This window comes from Macrotis lagotis, chromosome 7 (genome assembly GCF_037893015.1).
Source record: "Macrotis lagotis isolate mMagLag1 chromosome 7, bilby.v1.9.chrom.fasta, whole genome shotgun sequence".
NCBI lineage: Eukaryota > Metazoa > Chordata > Mammalia > Peramelemorphia > Peramelidae > Macrotis > Macrotis lagotis.
In genome coordinates, this window is record NC_133664.1 from 92,885,643 (window position 1) to 92,901,554 (window position 15,912).

At 33.3% G+C, this 15,912-nt stretch overlaps 1 protein-coding gene across 8 annotated transcripts in view; it reads left to right on the top strand.

Moving 5' to 3' along the window:
• KMT2C (lysine methyltransferase 2C) overlaps positions 1-15,912 on the top strand; it is a 291,259-nt gene that overhangs the window by 150,336 nt on the left and 125,011 nt on the right. For all 8 annotated transcript variants that reach the window (XM_074193304.1, XM_074193306.1, XM_074193298.1 and 5 more), the window contains exons 8-11: positions 3,229-3,400; positions 9,778-9,892; positions 14,693-14,865; positions 15,330-15,490. In XM_074193304.1, the coding sequence (XP_074049405.1) occupies positions 3,229-3,400; positions 9,778-9,892; positions 14,693-14,865; positions 15,330-15,490 (621 nt within the window). The remainder of the gene's footprint in view (positions 1-3,228; positions 3,401-9,777; positions 9,893-14,692; positions 14,866-15,329; positions 15,491-15,912) is intronic.

Consider the following 15,912-nt stretch of genomic DNA (forward strand, 5'->3'; position numbering starts at 1 on the left):
TTTAAAAATGCATAAAAGTAAACAAAGGCCTTTGATGTTTAGATTCAAAACTAATCTGAAATCAAGTAACTTAATCCTAAAGAAAGATTAGGTCCACTACATAACTGATGAAATAATAATTTCATTACCTATTATGATAGTAAGACAGGGTTCTAACATTTTTAGGATGCAGTTAAAGCAGTACACAGTGGAAAATTTTTGTCTCTAAATGTTTGGAATATGCAACTAACAACGGTAAATTTTTTTCTCCCTTTATTTATTCTTATGTTGTACAACTAATTTTTTTTCATACATTATTAAAACATTCTTGTTTAAGAGTAAACATAATACCCCCTATCCCCAAGAAAATATAGACCAGCATAAGTGATAAAGTAAAGGGGAGAGATAAAATTTAACAACAACAACAACAACAACAACAATAATGCCAGGTGGCACAATGGACGGAGCACTGGCTCTGGATCCAGGAGCACTCGAGCCCAAATCCGGCCCCAGACACCCAACAATCACTCAGCTGTGTGACCCCATGCAAGCCATCCCAACCCCATTGCCCTACAAAAACAACAAAAAAATCCCAAAATAAAATAAAATAGTAATAATAGTAAGGGCGGCTGGGTGGCAGGCAGATCACCGGCCCTTGAGCCAGGAGCACCCAGGTCCAAATCTGGCTTCAGACACCCAACAATCACCCAGCTGTGCGGCCCCAGGCAGGCCACCCTGTCCCATTTGCCCTGCAACACCCCCCAGAAAAAAAAATAATATTAAAAAATGTGTTTCAGTCTGTGTTACACCACCAGCTCTGTCACAGGTGGATCACATTCTTTATAAGTGCATCACAAAAGTTACTTCCATATTTTTCCACCATTGCCATTACTGATCACAACTCCCTCTATTCATACTTTTCTACTTCATGAACTATATTTTCTCTCTCCTTTCACTCTGTCTCTGCTGTAGGGTAGCTGAGTGGCACAGCAGACAGATCTCCAGCACTGGGGCCAAGAGGCCCCGAGCCCACTTACCACCCCTTAGGCCCAGCATCCACCTCACTCTATAGTCCCAGACAGCCCATCCAATCCCAGTCCCTTGCAAGAAGTAAAAAAGAAAATGTGTTATATCTGACCACTCTCCCCCCATGGTCCATCCTCTCCTCCATCACTCACATTCCCCCCCTCCCCCCTCTCCCTCTTCTCCTTTTTAGGACAGATGTCTATACCCCATTGAGTATATATGCTGTTTCTTCTCCTAGTCAACTCTGATGAGAGCAAAGATTCCCTCATTCCCCCTTGCCTTCCCCCCTTCCATATCATTGCAATAGCCATAATAATAAAGAAAAATCTTATATGAAATATCATAGCCTATTCCTCCTCCTCTCCTTTTTCTTGCTCCCATTACATTTCCCTTTTATCTATTGACTCCATTTTTACACCACAATGTATCTTCAAATTCAATTTTCTCCTGTGCTTCATGTATAAAAGCTCCTTCTACCTACTCTATTAAATGAGAAGGTTCATATGAGTATTATCAGTATGATTTTTCTATACAGGAACACATGTAGTTCATCATCATCAAGTCCCTCATATTTTCCTCTTCTCCACTCTCTGTGCTTCACCTGAGTCCTGTATTTGAAGATCAAACCTCTTCTGTTCAGCTCTGGCCATTCCAGCAGGAACATTTGAAATTCCCCTGGTTCATTGAAAGTCCATCTTTTTTCCCTGGAAGAGGACATTTAGCCTTGCTGGGTAGTTGATTCTTGGTTGCATTCTAAGCTCTTTTTCTTTCCGGAATACTATATTACAAGCCCTATGAGCTTTTAATGTAGTTGCTGCTAAGTCTTGTGTTATCCTGACTCCAGCTCCACGATATTTGAATTGTGTCCTTCTGGCTGCTTGTAATATTTTCTCTTTGACTTGGGAGTTCTGGAAGTTGGCTATAAAAAAAAATGGTAAATTTTGAAACCAATTAAACAGCAAGTACATATCCCAAAAAATTATATGTAAGTTGATAAACTTCCAAGGAAAAATTAAACCATTGTTAAATAAAATTGGGAACTGGTTTTATCATGAGCTACCTCTTCCAATAATATAAACCATTTGCTAATTATATTTAAAAACACACAGAAAACTGCCAGTATCAAAATTTAAAATGGTGAATTCACAATTAATAGAGAATAAATAAAAGCAATTAATCAGAACTCTTTTCCACAACTGTACACCAGTACTAAATGCTAAAAGAATTTGAATAATAAGGATGGATATATATATATATATATATATATATATATATATATATACACACACACACACACACACACACACACACACACACACACACACACATATATATAGCTTGTTCAGGGGGAGAATAGATAGAGGTAGGCAGAAAACTATAATTTGTCTAATAAATATTTGAAGCAAAGCATTTACATATATCATGTATTAGGATGGACATTATGGCTGCAAAGGCTAAATTTATTTATGGGCCTGTCATTAGAAAACAGCAATAAGGTTAATTGACCATATTAGGAACAAATGATAAAATTTTTATTTAACTAACGTCAAACATCTCTTGATGCAATACAGCACCCCCTCCTGGTTAAAAAATCCAGTTGAAGCATAGAAACAAATTGAGATTTCTTTAAAATGTTAAATATTATTTATCTAAAAGCAAGTATCAAAATTAATTTTAGTGGAGAGAAGACCAAGAATTGAACAAAGATGCTCCCATATATCATCATTACTTTTTAATATTGTTTTACAAATGCATACTTTAGCAATGGTGATAAGTAATTGAAAGAAACAGGCACAGAAGAAAAGAAACCATCACCTTTCGTTTTTTTAGGGAGATGATAAGATTGTTTACTTAGGGAACCCCAAAGAGTTATCTATAAAAATCAGTTCTACCTCTCCCCCTTCCTCTGCCCCTTAGTAAATGTGGGAATAAATTTTTATTAACTGTGTGTTTTGTGTGTGTGTGTGTGTGTTTGTAAGTAAGTATAAGTTTTGTAAAAAAAATTTATCCTCTAATTGCTGGGGAGAGGATGAGAATTTGGTATTTGTTGAAATATAAACTTAAATGCAAACCCACCCAAATAATCAGATCAATAAAATTAGAAATAGGGGCCTTTTAAACATTCATAGGTGGATTTCACATATGAAGAATGTTATCTTGTATCACTTTGAGAAATGTTATATTGTCATGAAACAGCTTCCTTATTTTATTGTTAAATTATAGCAAAAGAAGAAGCAAACTGTTCAGTGTGTGACAGTCCTGGAGACCTTGGAGATCAATTCTTTTGTACTACTTGTGGCCAGCATTACCATGGAATGTGCCTGGACATAGCAGTCACAGCATTAAAAAGAGCAGGTTGGCAATGTCCTGATTGCAAAGTGTGCCAAAACTGCAAGTAAGTAGAAAATTTAATTAACTTACCCATTGATTGGGTTCAAGAACTTCCTGTTTATTACATTGAGAAATCACGGAATGTCAAGGAGATAGTTTCCTTGTTATAAAAAATTAGAATATAGAAATGAAGGTTGTTGATATAATACCATAGGGCATTACTAGATACAAATGTTAAACATTTATCTTCAATTTCCATCAGTTGCGAAGTAACTAGAATTCTTAAGATTTTATTGTAATAATAATTAGCTTAAAATTTTTATTTTAATTATATGCAAAGATAGTTTACAATACTCATCCATTTGCAGGTTTTTGAGTTTCATAATTTTCTATCTTTCTTGCCCTCTATCCATGACTGTGAACAAGCTAGTAAAAGTTTAAGTTATACAATTGTGTTTCATTTATTTTCAAATTAGTCATGTTGTGAAAGATGAATTAGAACTAAGGGGCAAAAAATGAGAAACAAAGAAAAAAAGTTACTATGATTAGATTTTCTTTCCCAGCGATTCTTGAAAATGTCAAATACGCTCTTTAGTTTTTGCAAGGCAATGGGGTTTAGTGGTTTGTCCGAGGCCATACAGCTAGGTCATTATTAAGTGTCTGAGGCCAGACTTGAACTCAAGTACTCCTGACACTAAGGCCAGTGCTCTATACACTGGCCCACCTAGCTGCCCTCAAATACACTCTTGAAGACATTTCAACAAAATCATTCACCTGATAAATCGCCTAGTCTACAAAAATTTCCTACTATATCTTCCTTCTTAAGTAGCTTTAGTCATACTTTATTTTTTGCAAGAATGACTTTAATTTTTTGCGAAACAGTACCTCTAAATTCTTTTTAAAAAGTATTTAATTTGTGTAATTTAAAATATTTCACTTTAGTTTCTGATGATTTCACTATTTATTGACATTTTGTACATACACCATTGTGACAGGTGAATAAGATTTTTTTTGTTGCATTTTTTTAATGTTACATAAGAATTCAATCAAATTTAAGACATTTTAACTGATTGTCTTGAATGACCTTAATAGCTAATGATACATTAACTAATTAGGACACACATACTCTCACATACACAAACACATACATGTATACCAGCACAAGCTTTCCTCCCAATGGTACTTTGAAAATAAGATTAATTCCAGTTTGGTTTCTTGATCTTTTCTCTAGAAAGGTAGTATAGTAAAATAAGTAGATTATTTGACTTAAAAGTTAAGAAAATCCAGTGCTTTTGAATACTGCATCAAATAGTATATGACCCTATCAAATACTTTTTATATCTAAGTATTGGTTCCACTCTTTTATAAAATGTTTCTAAGACAACAAGTTTTTGAGCAGGTGCTGAGTTTCATCAGATGATTAAATAACATTTCCAGGTCAGATATAAGACCATAGTATACATTCTGTATATTGGAATTAAGTTAGATAGCCCCAAAATGCTTTGCAAACCATCCTATCCCAGATAGCTTAGCTAATATTAGTATGCTGTGACATTGCATTATAATTTGAAAGCAAATGTTAACTATACTGTTTGACATCATGTGAATTAAAGAACAATTCTTAGGTCAACTCCTTAAGTTAAGGGTATTTCTAGCTAATTGAAAATAGGTGGACATTAATGTAGAGCTTTTTGCGCACGGATAAAGGGAAAAGAAAGAAGTCAGCTCCGTTCTTCATAGCATTCAAATTAAAGCAGTGCCATGGAAAAGGTGTGCCAAGTGATCCTGAATCTTATTTTAGTATTGTTTCTTTTTTTTACATCTTTTGATATGTCTTTTTGTTTACCTTAAATTTTCACCTTGACACGTTGTAGACCCATGTTGATGGGGTTCTCCTTAATTGTTATGTTTTTTTTAAAAGGAATATGATTATTAACAAGGAAAGACAGTGTGTTCTGTGTCTTGTGTCTAAAATGTTTGTTACCTAGGTAGTGATCTTAGTAAATTATTCTACTTTTCAGTATCTAGATATGGAAATGATGTTAAATGCCCTTGCTCATTTTTAAGTCTAATATTAAGTAGAATTCACTTTTTCAGGAGTTATAGTACTGGTGAAGCCAGAGTCTTCTAAATTCATTTTCTATATTTAATTCAGTTTAAATTAGTGTGTAAACATTTATTGAGCTATTTGGTGTCAGTTACCAAGCTAAGTGCTAGGGATACAATGAAATGCTATTAGAGATCTCAAAGTTAGTGGTGCTATCCTTTGCTTCTCTGAAATCAGTTATGTTGATAATTAATCAAAATGACTGGAACATATAGAAAGTTCTGCTCTAGTTTGAATTCATTGATTGAAAATATCAATTCAAATCAAATGCCTCCATTCTTTAGTATATAATTTACTAATAACTATTGCTATTAGATATGAATTATATCATTTTTACTTGACTTTTAAACTACTTCTCCCTTTGGTAATTGAATTCAACAGTCATTAATTCCCTGATGTGGATAAAGCATATCTAATTGAGGTCTGGTTTACTCTGATCATAGATCTACTTTTAAAAGTTTTTAGTGAAGCAATGGACATTATATTTTGATTTGCCATTTTAGTGAGAGCTCTGTGGAAGCTTTTGGACAGTCCTAATCTAGAACTTAGAGAACTTTGACGTAATTTAGTTAAATTTCATTCTTTCACATGTTGTGAAGAAAATGAATCCTGGAAATATTGATTGTTCAAGGTTATACAGATAGTTATAGAAGCAAAATTTGAATCAATTCCCTCAGTTTCACTATTCATTTGTCTTTTAGCAAAGTCTCTTTTCTTTAAAAGTTTGAAAATAAATCTAGGTTTTCAGCATAAGAACTAATTTACTGATTATTTTTTCCTTTGGCTGATGTTCAATAATGTTAAAATTTTTATCACTTTGTCCCAGCATATCCTTGTTTAACTATACATGCTTATGTTATACAGTTGTGATCATCCCAGGAACTTGATTGTCCCATGTCAGTAGACCATATTCTCTTAAACCTGTCATTTTAACAGAGTGAATTGAGACGCAGTGGCTAGTTGACTTGGCCCAAATTTGCAAAGACATTTAGCCTTAGAAGTTCCGTGTGTGTGTGCGTGTGCGTGCGCACGCGCACGCACACACTAAAGCTTAAAATCGTTGATGTTCATGAGCAGATAATTTTATTTAGTGGATTAAGAGAAAGATATTCTGAAGGAAGTAGTACTTTCATGGGCTTTTAGAAAAGCCAGTGTTTTAAATAACCCAGAGGAAAGGGAGTATTTTCTAGCCCCAGGAAATAATGCTTTTTCAGAGAGAGGAAAACAATCTGGTCAGATTGACTGGATTTTAAAAATCATGAAGGACAAATAAGTAATATTTGTGGATAGTAATGTCAAGGACTTTATTTGCCAAACAGATTGGATTAATTAATTAATTAATTAATTTGTTTATTCATTTTTGAGGCATTAGGGAACCCTGGAACATTTTGAGCTAAGGTGGCACATGATTAGATCCTGCGTTTTAGGAACAACATTGGGCAGCGTCATGAAGGATTTGTGCTGTGTAATAAGGACCATAAGTGGTATAGCTTTATGGAAGAAAATGGATTTGAATTGAGGGATGTTGTAAGATATGGATAGAATGAGGTTTATGTGAAGAGTTAATGTTTTCAAGGTTACAAATCTCAGTTACTACTAATATATTGCTGCCCTTCAAAAACATGAGGAGATTTTAAGGAAGGGCTGGTTTGGGGAGACAAGGTCATAAGTTCCATTTTGACAATTTCCCAGTAGGCATCTGGTGATATTTGTTGATTGCAATGTTGAGGAGCAAAACTGGGGATGAGTGTGTAAGATAATATAGAGATCATATAATTAAATGTAAATGATAATGTGGTTGCTGATGCAGTATTAATTTTTGGTCACAGAAGTGGCTCTTACTGCTATCTAATTATCCCTTATGCATTGTTCATAGAAGTTGATGGATCTAGCACTTGGGAGGTTAATCCATTAGAATCGATTAGAATCATTAGAATAAATGAGTGAAATCATCCTTTAATAGTCTTGCTTTTCTTGTTTAAGTGTTATGAATTTTGATCAACTAGAAATAGTAGAAAGACTTGCCTCATCAGTATATAGATAGGGTACAGGTAAATATTTGAAACTTGAGGTTCACTATAGAAGCTTGAGTAGGATTGATAAATTTGAGATTAATCAACATAGAGAAAAACATACTTAAATCTATGGGACCTGATGAGCTCTCTAAATGACAAAGCAAGACTGGGGAGGTCTTTGGGACCTGATGAGATCACTGAATGACAAAGCAAGACTGAGGGAGTAGAGAAGGGTCACAGGGCAGAATCCTCTGTGATACCTGTGGTTAGTGTCCATGACTTGTATGAGAATTCAGCAGAGGAGACTAAGACGGTTTGGTTAGAAAAGAGGTGAACTGAAAGTGAGTAATGTCCCAGAACCCCAGAGAGAATAGAGTGTTTAGGTTGAGAGGATGCGCTGTGTATTCAGAGTCATCAGAAAGATCATGAAGTATGAATATTGAGAAAATTTCATTGAATTTGGAACTTAGGAGATCACACTGGCAACCTTGGAGAGAATAGTTTTGGTGGAATCATGAAATGGGAACCTGAATTGTAGGAAATCTAAAAAAGAACACAATAAGGAGAGGTAGTGGAAACATCTCAGAGATTTTTTCTACAATGGGAACAAAAGATATAGGATGATAGTTATTAGTAATAGAATAACCAAATGATTTTGATCTTGTGATTATTGACAACAGAGAGGATTCAGTAATTGGAAAGAGACATGATAGAATGGAATGGGGTTGAGAAAGGAGATATTATTTTGGAAGAGATAGGATATTAGCAGAACTCTTTCCTTTGGCAAGGATTTGAGGTACCTATAACACAGGGGTGAATTAGCAGATAGTAGCAGAAGACATCTGAATGATATGAGATGAAGAAGGGAGAAGAGAACATAACCAGAGATTGTAGGTGTGTGTGGTCAAATGGTAGGACAGTGGTTTAATTCATTTTAGCATTGAGTAAGAAAGTTCTCAGATATGTTTTGATTTCCTGGTATCTAAGAGTCAACATGATAGGACAGAATTTTGAGTTAAAATTTTAGGGAATAGATGAGAATATATAGTTTACCAAAAGAAATTCCCTATTATTTGATACTCCAAATTCTAGTACTCAGGAAATTACCTTAGAATAGTCTTTCAGTTTTTTGTGCCAGTACTAATCTTCATTTACCCACCCCTCAAAAGCCCAGTTGAATTCTAAGCAGAAAAGAGATTTGTTCCTTTCTAGTCACAACATTCTAAAATGAGTAAAAGAGATTTACTTATATTATACTTATTTAAAGTAGATACAGAACTTTTCATTCAATAATACAGAACTTTTCATTCAATAATTAAAGATAAGATTTAAAATGATAATATGCATAGGAGAAATTACCTGGTCCTTTCCTGACTTGATTGAATGTGTGCCTTTGGCAGTCAGAAAAAAAGAGGGGGTGAGGTAACTTACCTAAATATTTATTTTAGCCCTACTTTATGTGTGTACTGTACTTAATCCTGGAATTACAAAGAAAATTAATTATTTTCTTATTCTCTAGAAACCTCACCTCTTTTGGAGTTACAACTTATAAAGTAATAAATAAATCATAGGTTGTGGGTTTTATTTTTTTAAGGGAGAGAGAATCAACTTTCCAGTTATCAGAAAGTCCTCATAGGAAAAGAAGGAAGATAAAATTTTTTTAATCAAGCAGAAGCCAATTATTAAGGAAAAGAGAGAGGATCTGAAATGTATTGAACCTCAAAAACACAAGTAGTCTCTTTTGGTTGGAGTTTAGAGAATACTAAGAGAAATAGTGTTCAGTGTCCCTGAGAAGGTAAGCTAGAGTCTTCTTGTGAATGACTTGAAATATCATTCACATTTGTATTTATCTTTGTGGCTATTAGCCACTGAGAATTTTTTTTTTTTTGAGCAATAGAGTGACAGTTCTTATATATGTGTTTAGTATAATTATTTTGGCAGGTATGCAGACTATATATTTGAAGGACTGAAGGTATGAAAATTATTATTAAGTGGCAGTTATAGAAGTGATAAATTGCTGGAATCATGTGGTTAGAGATAATGGGAACAGATCAATGACACGAAATAGAGGAAGAAGATTCTTCTGTGTGGGAGAGTCCACAGTAACACCCTTTGCCAATGGACTTTCCTCATTTATCTTCATGGCTACAGGAATCAAAGCTAGGGTTAAAAGTAATAAATGTCCTCTAGTATTTGAATTATGAACTTAGAATTACTACCATATCTTAAGAGAAAATATATTCTTTACTGTTACCTTAAAACTATACTAAAAACTTCTCAATATTATTTTGTCTCATTAGTGCTATCTTATTTTCATAGGCACTCTGGAGAAGACAGCAAGATGCTGGTATGTGATACATGTGATAAAGGGTATCATACTTTTTGTCTTCAACCAGTTATGGAGTCAGTACCAACAAATGGCTGGAAATGCAAAGTAGGTTTTGATTTTTATTTAAATAAATTTTTGTTGATCTGTTTTTTTGCATTTGTGATTTCAGCTTGAAATAAGAAACTAGATACTTTAGTTGTGTTTTTTTTACCAAAACTGAAATCCTATTGTTCTTACAATAGAAGTTAGAATTTTCAAAAATGTGAACTCTGTAGTTAGCACCGTAAATCACACTTTTCTGTTTAAAATGTTATCCTTATTAATGATTGTTTTACCTCCTTGTCTTTTTTTAACCCTTTTTCTCATCTTTTAATTTTTGAATTAATTTGATTTTAGACCTTTCCTGAATATTCAATATCTTAATTTCTCTGCATTTCATGTTTTTTACTTTGATTTCTAAAGGTCTCCTCCTTTTCCTGAACTTGCATTTTTTTTAGTGCTTTCTATCAATATTCCTACTCCTTAACTCCGTTGACTAGTAGATTACTTAGTTTTAGGCAGGTTTTCTACCCTACCATGTCATAGAAAATATGTTTTGTTAAAATTTTGGACACACTTCTGTATTGTTTAGAGATGAATTTTGATTTTTGATATTTATCAACAAAATTCTGAAAAGATGCAAAAAGTAGAAAAACGATGCTAAACTTTTTTTTTTATGCAAGGAAATGGGGCTAAGTGGCTTGCCCAACGCCACACAGCTAGGTAATTATAAGTGTCTGAGGTCAGATTTGAACTCGAGTACTCCCGACTCCAAGGCCAGTGCTCTATCCACTGCGCCACCTAGCTGCCTCTATGCTAAACTTTTTTTCAACTGACATTGTGTATGTACCTTAAAAAAAACCCAACAAAGATTTTTTTCCATTGTCAAATGACATTTTACTCTGTTACTGAATTTTAAAAGTGGAAGGTTAATGTGTAAACCAGTTTGCAGCTTCTTATTGAATTATATACCTGTTTAGACAAGGCATTAGAATTTTATCACTTGATTTGTATTTGTAGATCAAATTCAAAGTTTCTTCGTTTTCAAGAAGGAAAGTGAAGAATGAAAATGTTAATCGACTTTGCGCTAATATCATTATTATTGCTAACATTACAAGCCCAGTTTCTCAAGTGAACTTGTTCATTCATTTAGCATACAATTTTTGACACCTACTTTTAAGGTATTAGGGAGAGAGAGTAGAGTGAGAAGCAAAGTTTTTGGTGAAACGTACCAGAGATTTATAAAGTACCTGTGAGGCTACAATCTTTTAGGGTATTGTCTTTATTTTTTTAAAGGACCATTCTTGGACTGAACCTTGACTTTTTTTTTTCCTGTGGCAGAAAGAAGAATCAAAGATAAACTTACAGGGATCAGATTTTAGAATAGATGAGGGGATTAAACATTTACAGTTCTATTTCCTGAACTTGCTTTTTTCTGTTTGAAGTAGTTGTTGCTTAAATAGTGAGGAGGGTTTTTGAGACTAAATTTTTGATAGCAGATATGATCAGTTATTCAGATTGTTTAGATTTTTCTCAAGTCTCTTAGAGATATGAACTTCACATTTAAAAAATAGACTTAGTTGTAAATAAATCAAAAAATTCTTTTTTTAAATAATTTCATGAGAAGGCTAACATAGCTTTTGCCTCTGCTTTAAAAAGCTGAAACTATACTTCAAAGAATACACACACATTTTGATGGTAATGACTGTCACATGACCATAAATGATAATTGTTTTGATAAATGTAGTATGGCTATCCTTATGGTCCTAAGCAAATGGGGAGCCATTGTAGTTTATGATGATTCTGTAGTTGTGATTAATCTTCATATTTGATTACCTCAGAGTATGAAATTCTTCATGATTAGTGAAAAGTGAAACAACTTTTAGCTTAGAGAACAGTTTTAAGTATTGTGATTTTTTTAATTTAATTTTTATTAATAATTTTTTCTTTATGTAATTGAAATTTATTTCATTTTATTTCATTTTTCCAATTATATACAATGGTAGTTTTTCAGCATTCATCCATTTGCGAATTATTCTATCACCCTCCTTTTCCTCTCCTCCCCCACAGTGGCAAAAAGTTTCGTAAAAGTTGTACATGTACATTCGTGTTTACTATTTATATTAACCATCTTATAAAAGAAGTAGAACAAATGGGAAAGAAAAGCCATGAGAAAATAAGAAAAAACATAAAAGAAGTTTGGTAAAAAAGAAAAAAAAAAGAAAAATGTATTCTTTACTCTGCATTCAGATTCCAGAGTTTTTAATCTCTGGATGTGTGAATGCCATTGTCCAAAGTATGTCATTCATGATTGTCCTTGATCTCTGAACTACTGAGCGGAACTGCATCACAGTTGTACATCTCACAGTGTTGCTGTTAATGTGTACAAGGTTCTTTTGATTCTGCTCACTTCACTCAGCATCAGTTCATACAAGTCATTCCAGACTTTAAAGTCTGATTATAATTTCTTATAATCATTTTCTTTTGCAAGGTTTCAGTTGCACATTTTTTCCTCCCTCCGCATCCCCACCCTAAACAGAGTAATCTAATATAAATTTTAATAATATAAATTTCACATTTAAAATGACATTAAGCATGTTTCCATGTTAATCATGTTGTGAAAGAAGTTTTTTATTTTTGCAAGGCACTCTGGTTAAGTGACTTGCCCAAGGTCACACAGCTAGCTAATTATTAAATGTTTGAGGCCAAATTTGTACTCAACTCCTCCTGACTCCAGTTCTGGTGCTCTATCCACCTAGCTGCCCCTTTGTTGGGAAAGAAGAATCAGAACCAAAAAAAGAAAAAACAACAACATACAAATTTTTACAATTGAAAATAGTGTACTTTTCTGCGTGCGTGTATGTGTGTGTGTGTGCGTGCATTCGTGTGTGTGTGTGTATGCACACACCCATGCACCTTGCTTCATTCTGTAGTTAATGCTATATTTAGACACCATCAGCTCTTTCTTTGGGGTGGATTCCATTCTTTATATATATCATTACTTGTTCAGCCCAATTGATGGACATCCCCTCAATTTCCAATTCTTTGCCTTTTCAAAAAGTGTTGCTATGATCACTTTTGTAGTTATGGGATTTTCACCCCTTTTTATGATCTCTTTGGGATACAGACCTAGTTGTGGTAGTGTTGCTAGATTAAAGGTTATGTTTTGTTGTAGTAGTATGGCTGGATCAATTATGTTCAATTTTATTGCCCCTTGAGCAAAATTCCAAATTGCTCTCCAGAAATGTAGAATTAGTTTATACCTTCACCAACAGCATATTGATTTTCCAATTTTTCCCACATCCTCTCCAGTATTGACCATTTTCCTTTTTCCAATCTTAATCAGTCTTCATAGGTGTGAGGTGAGGTAAACGATCTCATAGTTGTTTAAATTTACATTTTCCAAATCAATTATAATTTGAAACTTTTTTTATATGAGTATAAATGACTTTAATTTCATTCATTGGAAAACTGCCTGTTCATATCCTTTGACCATTTATCAATTGTGCGATGGTTTGTAATCTAATAAATTTGATTCAGTTCTATATATTTTAGAAATGAGGCCTTTAGCAGAAACTCTAACTGTATTCCTTCTAATCTTGGCTGCATTGGTTTTATTAGTGTAAAAATTTTTAAATTTAATATAGTCAGATTCATCCATTTTGCAATTTGTAATGTTCTTTTTCTTGTTTGATCATAAACTTCTCCCCTCTCTCTAGGTCTGACAGGTAGAGTATTTCTTAATCTCTTATTTGGTCTTTGGCATTATGAAAAGAGTGACCTTTCCACCAACAAGGAAGAACTTACAATCAACTGTATGCCAATAAATCTGACTAGGGGAAATGGAAAAATATTTATAAAATTATAAGCTACTCAGATTAACAGAAAATGAAATAAAATACCCCATTTCTGAAAAAAAGATATTCAACAAGCTGTCAATAAACTCCCTAAGAAAAGAAATCTCCAGGTTCAGATCTATTTACAAGTGAATTCCAAGAAACATTTAAGTAACAATTAGTTCCAGTTCCATATAAACTGTTTTATAAAATGGAAGAAATTCTGCCAAATTCCTTTATGACACTAGTATGGTGATACCTAAACCAGGAAGAGCCAAAGCAGAAAAGAATATCATAGACAAGTCTCCCTAATGAACATAGATGCAAAACATTTATATAATGTTTTATCAAAGACATTACAACAATTGCTAGTGTAATATATCATGATCTGGTAAAATTTTTATACCAGTCAGGCAGGAATGGTTTAGTGTTGCTAAAACAGCATAATTGACCATAGAAATAAAGACTTTGATAAAAATTGCAAGACCTATTCCTATTAAGAACACTGGAGAGTATAGGAATAAATGAGATTTTCCTTAAAATCATAAGCAGTGTCTATTTAAAACTACCAGCAAGCATTAAATGTAATGGAGTTAAAAACCTGGAGCATTTCCAGTAATAACAAGGGTGAAACAAGGATGCTCATCACCACTTCTATTCAAAATAGTATTTGAAATGTTTCCTTTAGCAGTAAGAGATGGAAAAGAAATAGGAGGAATTAGAATTGACAGTGAAGAAACACAACATTAACTCTCACAGATGATATACTTAGAAACCCCTGAAAAATCAACTAAAAGAACTACTTGAAATAATTAACAACTCCAGCAAAGTAGTATATATAAAATAAACGGTATCTTCATAATTATATAAGCAGGTCATTTTTGGCAATACATTATATTCTTTAAAAACTACAAATACTAATTGAAAAATTATTTTATACTTCTAAACATTTCTTTCAATTCATTATGCTGTCCAGAAGTGTGTATCAATTCAAAATATACTGCAATTATGTGTACTTTGTGATCTTTAGAACTGCAGAATCTGCGCAGAATGTGGCACTAGAACCAGCTCTCAGTGGCACCACAATTGCCTGGTGTGTGACAGTTGTTATCAACCTCCAGATAGTCTGGCCTGCCCTTTTTGTGGAAAGTGCTGCCAACCAGACTTGCAAAAAGACATGTTGCATTGTCACATATGTAAAAGGTAAGATAACAAATTTATTCCTTGAAATGAGTCAGACGTAATGATTCTTGAGGATGTCCATTTCTACACCCTCCCTTTAGCTCTTGAATCCCCAGTCCTTTCTAGAAACAAAGGATAATATTGCCAGAGTTAGGGACCAATAGTAATAATGTTTTTACCTCTAAGAATTGCCTCAGTGATATGAGTACTATTGGCAGTTTCTAGTTAAATTGAAGGAAATGAAACAAAGGGAGAAAAGGAAGATACAGAATAGCATGATGTCATCAGCAATGACGTTTTCCAGGCAAAGATAACTGCTTGTTTCTGATACGTTTATATGACACCGATTTCCCCAAGCTATCCTGTTTTGTTTTAAAAATTTATGCTATTGCTACACTTAGTTCTCTTCCTTGTATCTGTGTGTTGCATTTCATTATTTTAATTTGCATAATTTTATTTAAATATTTTAATGTCAATTACTCCAGATGGATTCATATAGAATGTGACAAACCAGCAGATACTGAATTAGATTTACAGTTAAAAGAAGAATATGTCTGCATGTATTGTAAACAGTTAGGAGATATGGACCCACTACAACCTTGCGATGAAATGGAGACTTCTGAACCAATTCCCCAACCTGGTACAGGTAAAACTGAGTATTTTTCTTTTTTATGAAAGCAGTTCATGAAATCTTCTTTTAGTAAAGTCAATACATAAAGTTCAATGGTACACATGTTAACTGTCTTTTCTGTGACAGGAAGTTGTGAACTAAGAAAGGAGGGATGTTATCTACTTTTGAGGTTCTCAACTACTTTTTCTTATTTTGGAAAATATAAGTAATAATTTCTTTTTTAAACTCTAAGCAAATATGAAATAATTCTTGAAAATTACAAAGCAATACTTTCCTCCTAATCCTTTAATAAAACTCATGTATTTAAAGTTCACTTAACTTCCTTATTGGTGAGTCTTTTGGTAAATTAATGTATGTTGATGTTTTTCTCCATCTAGTGGTTAGAATGCCTTTTAAATTCTGCTTAATTCATATATTCTTAATTATTTAGAACTAAT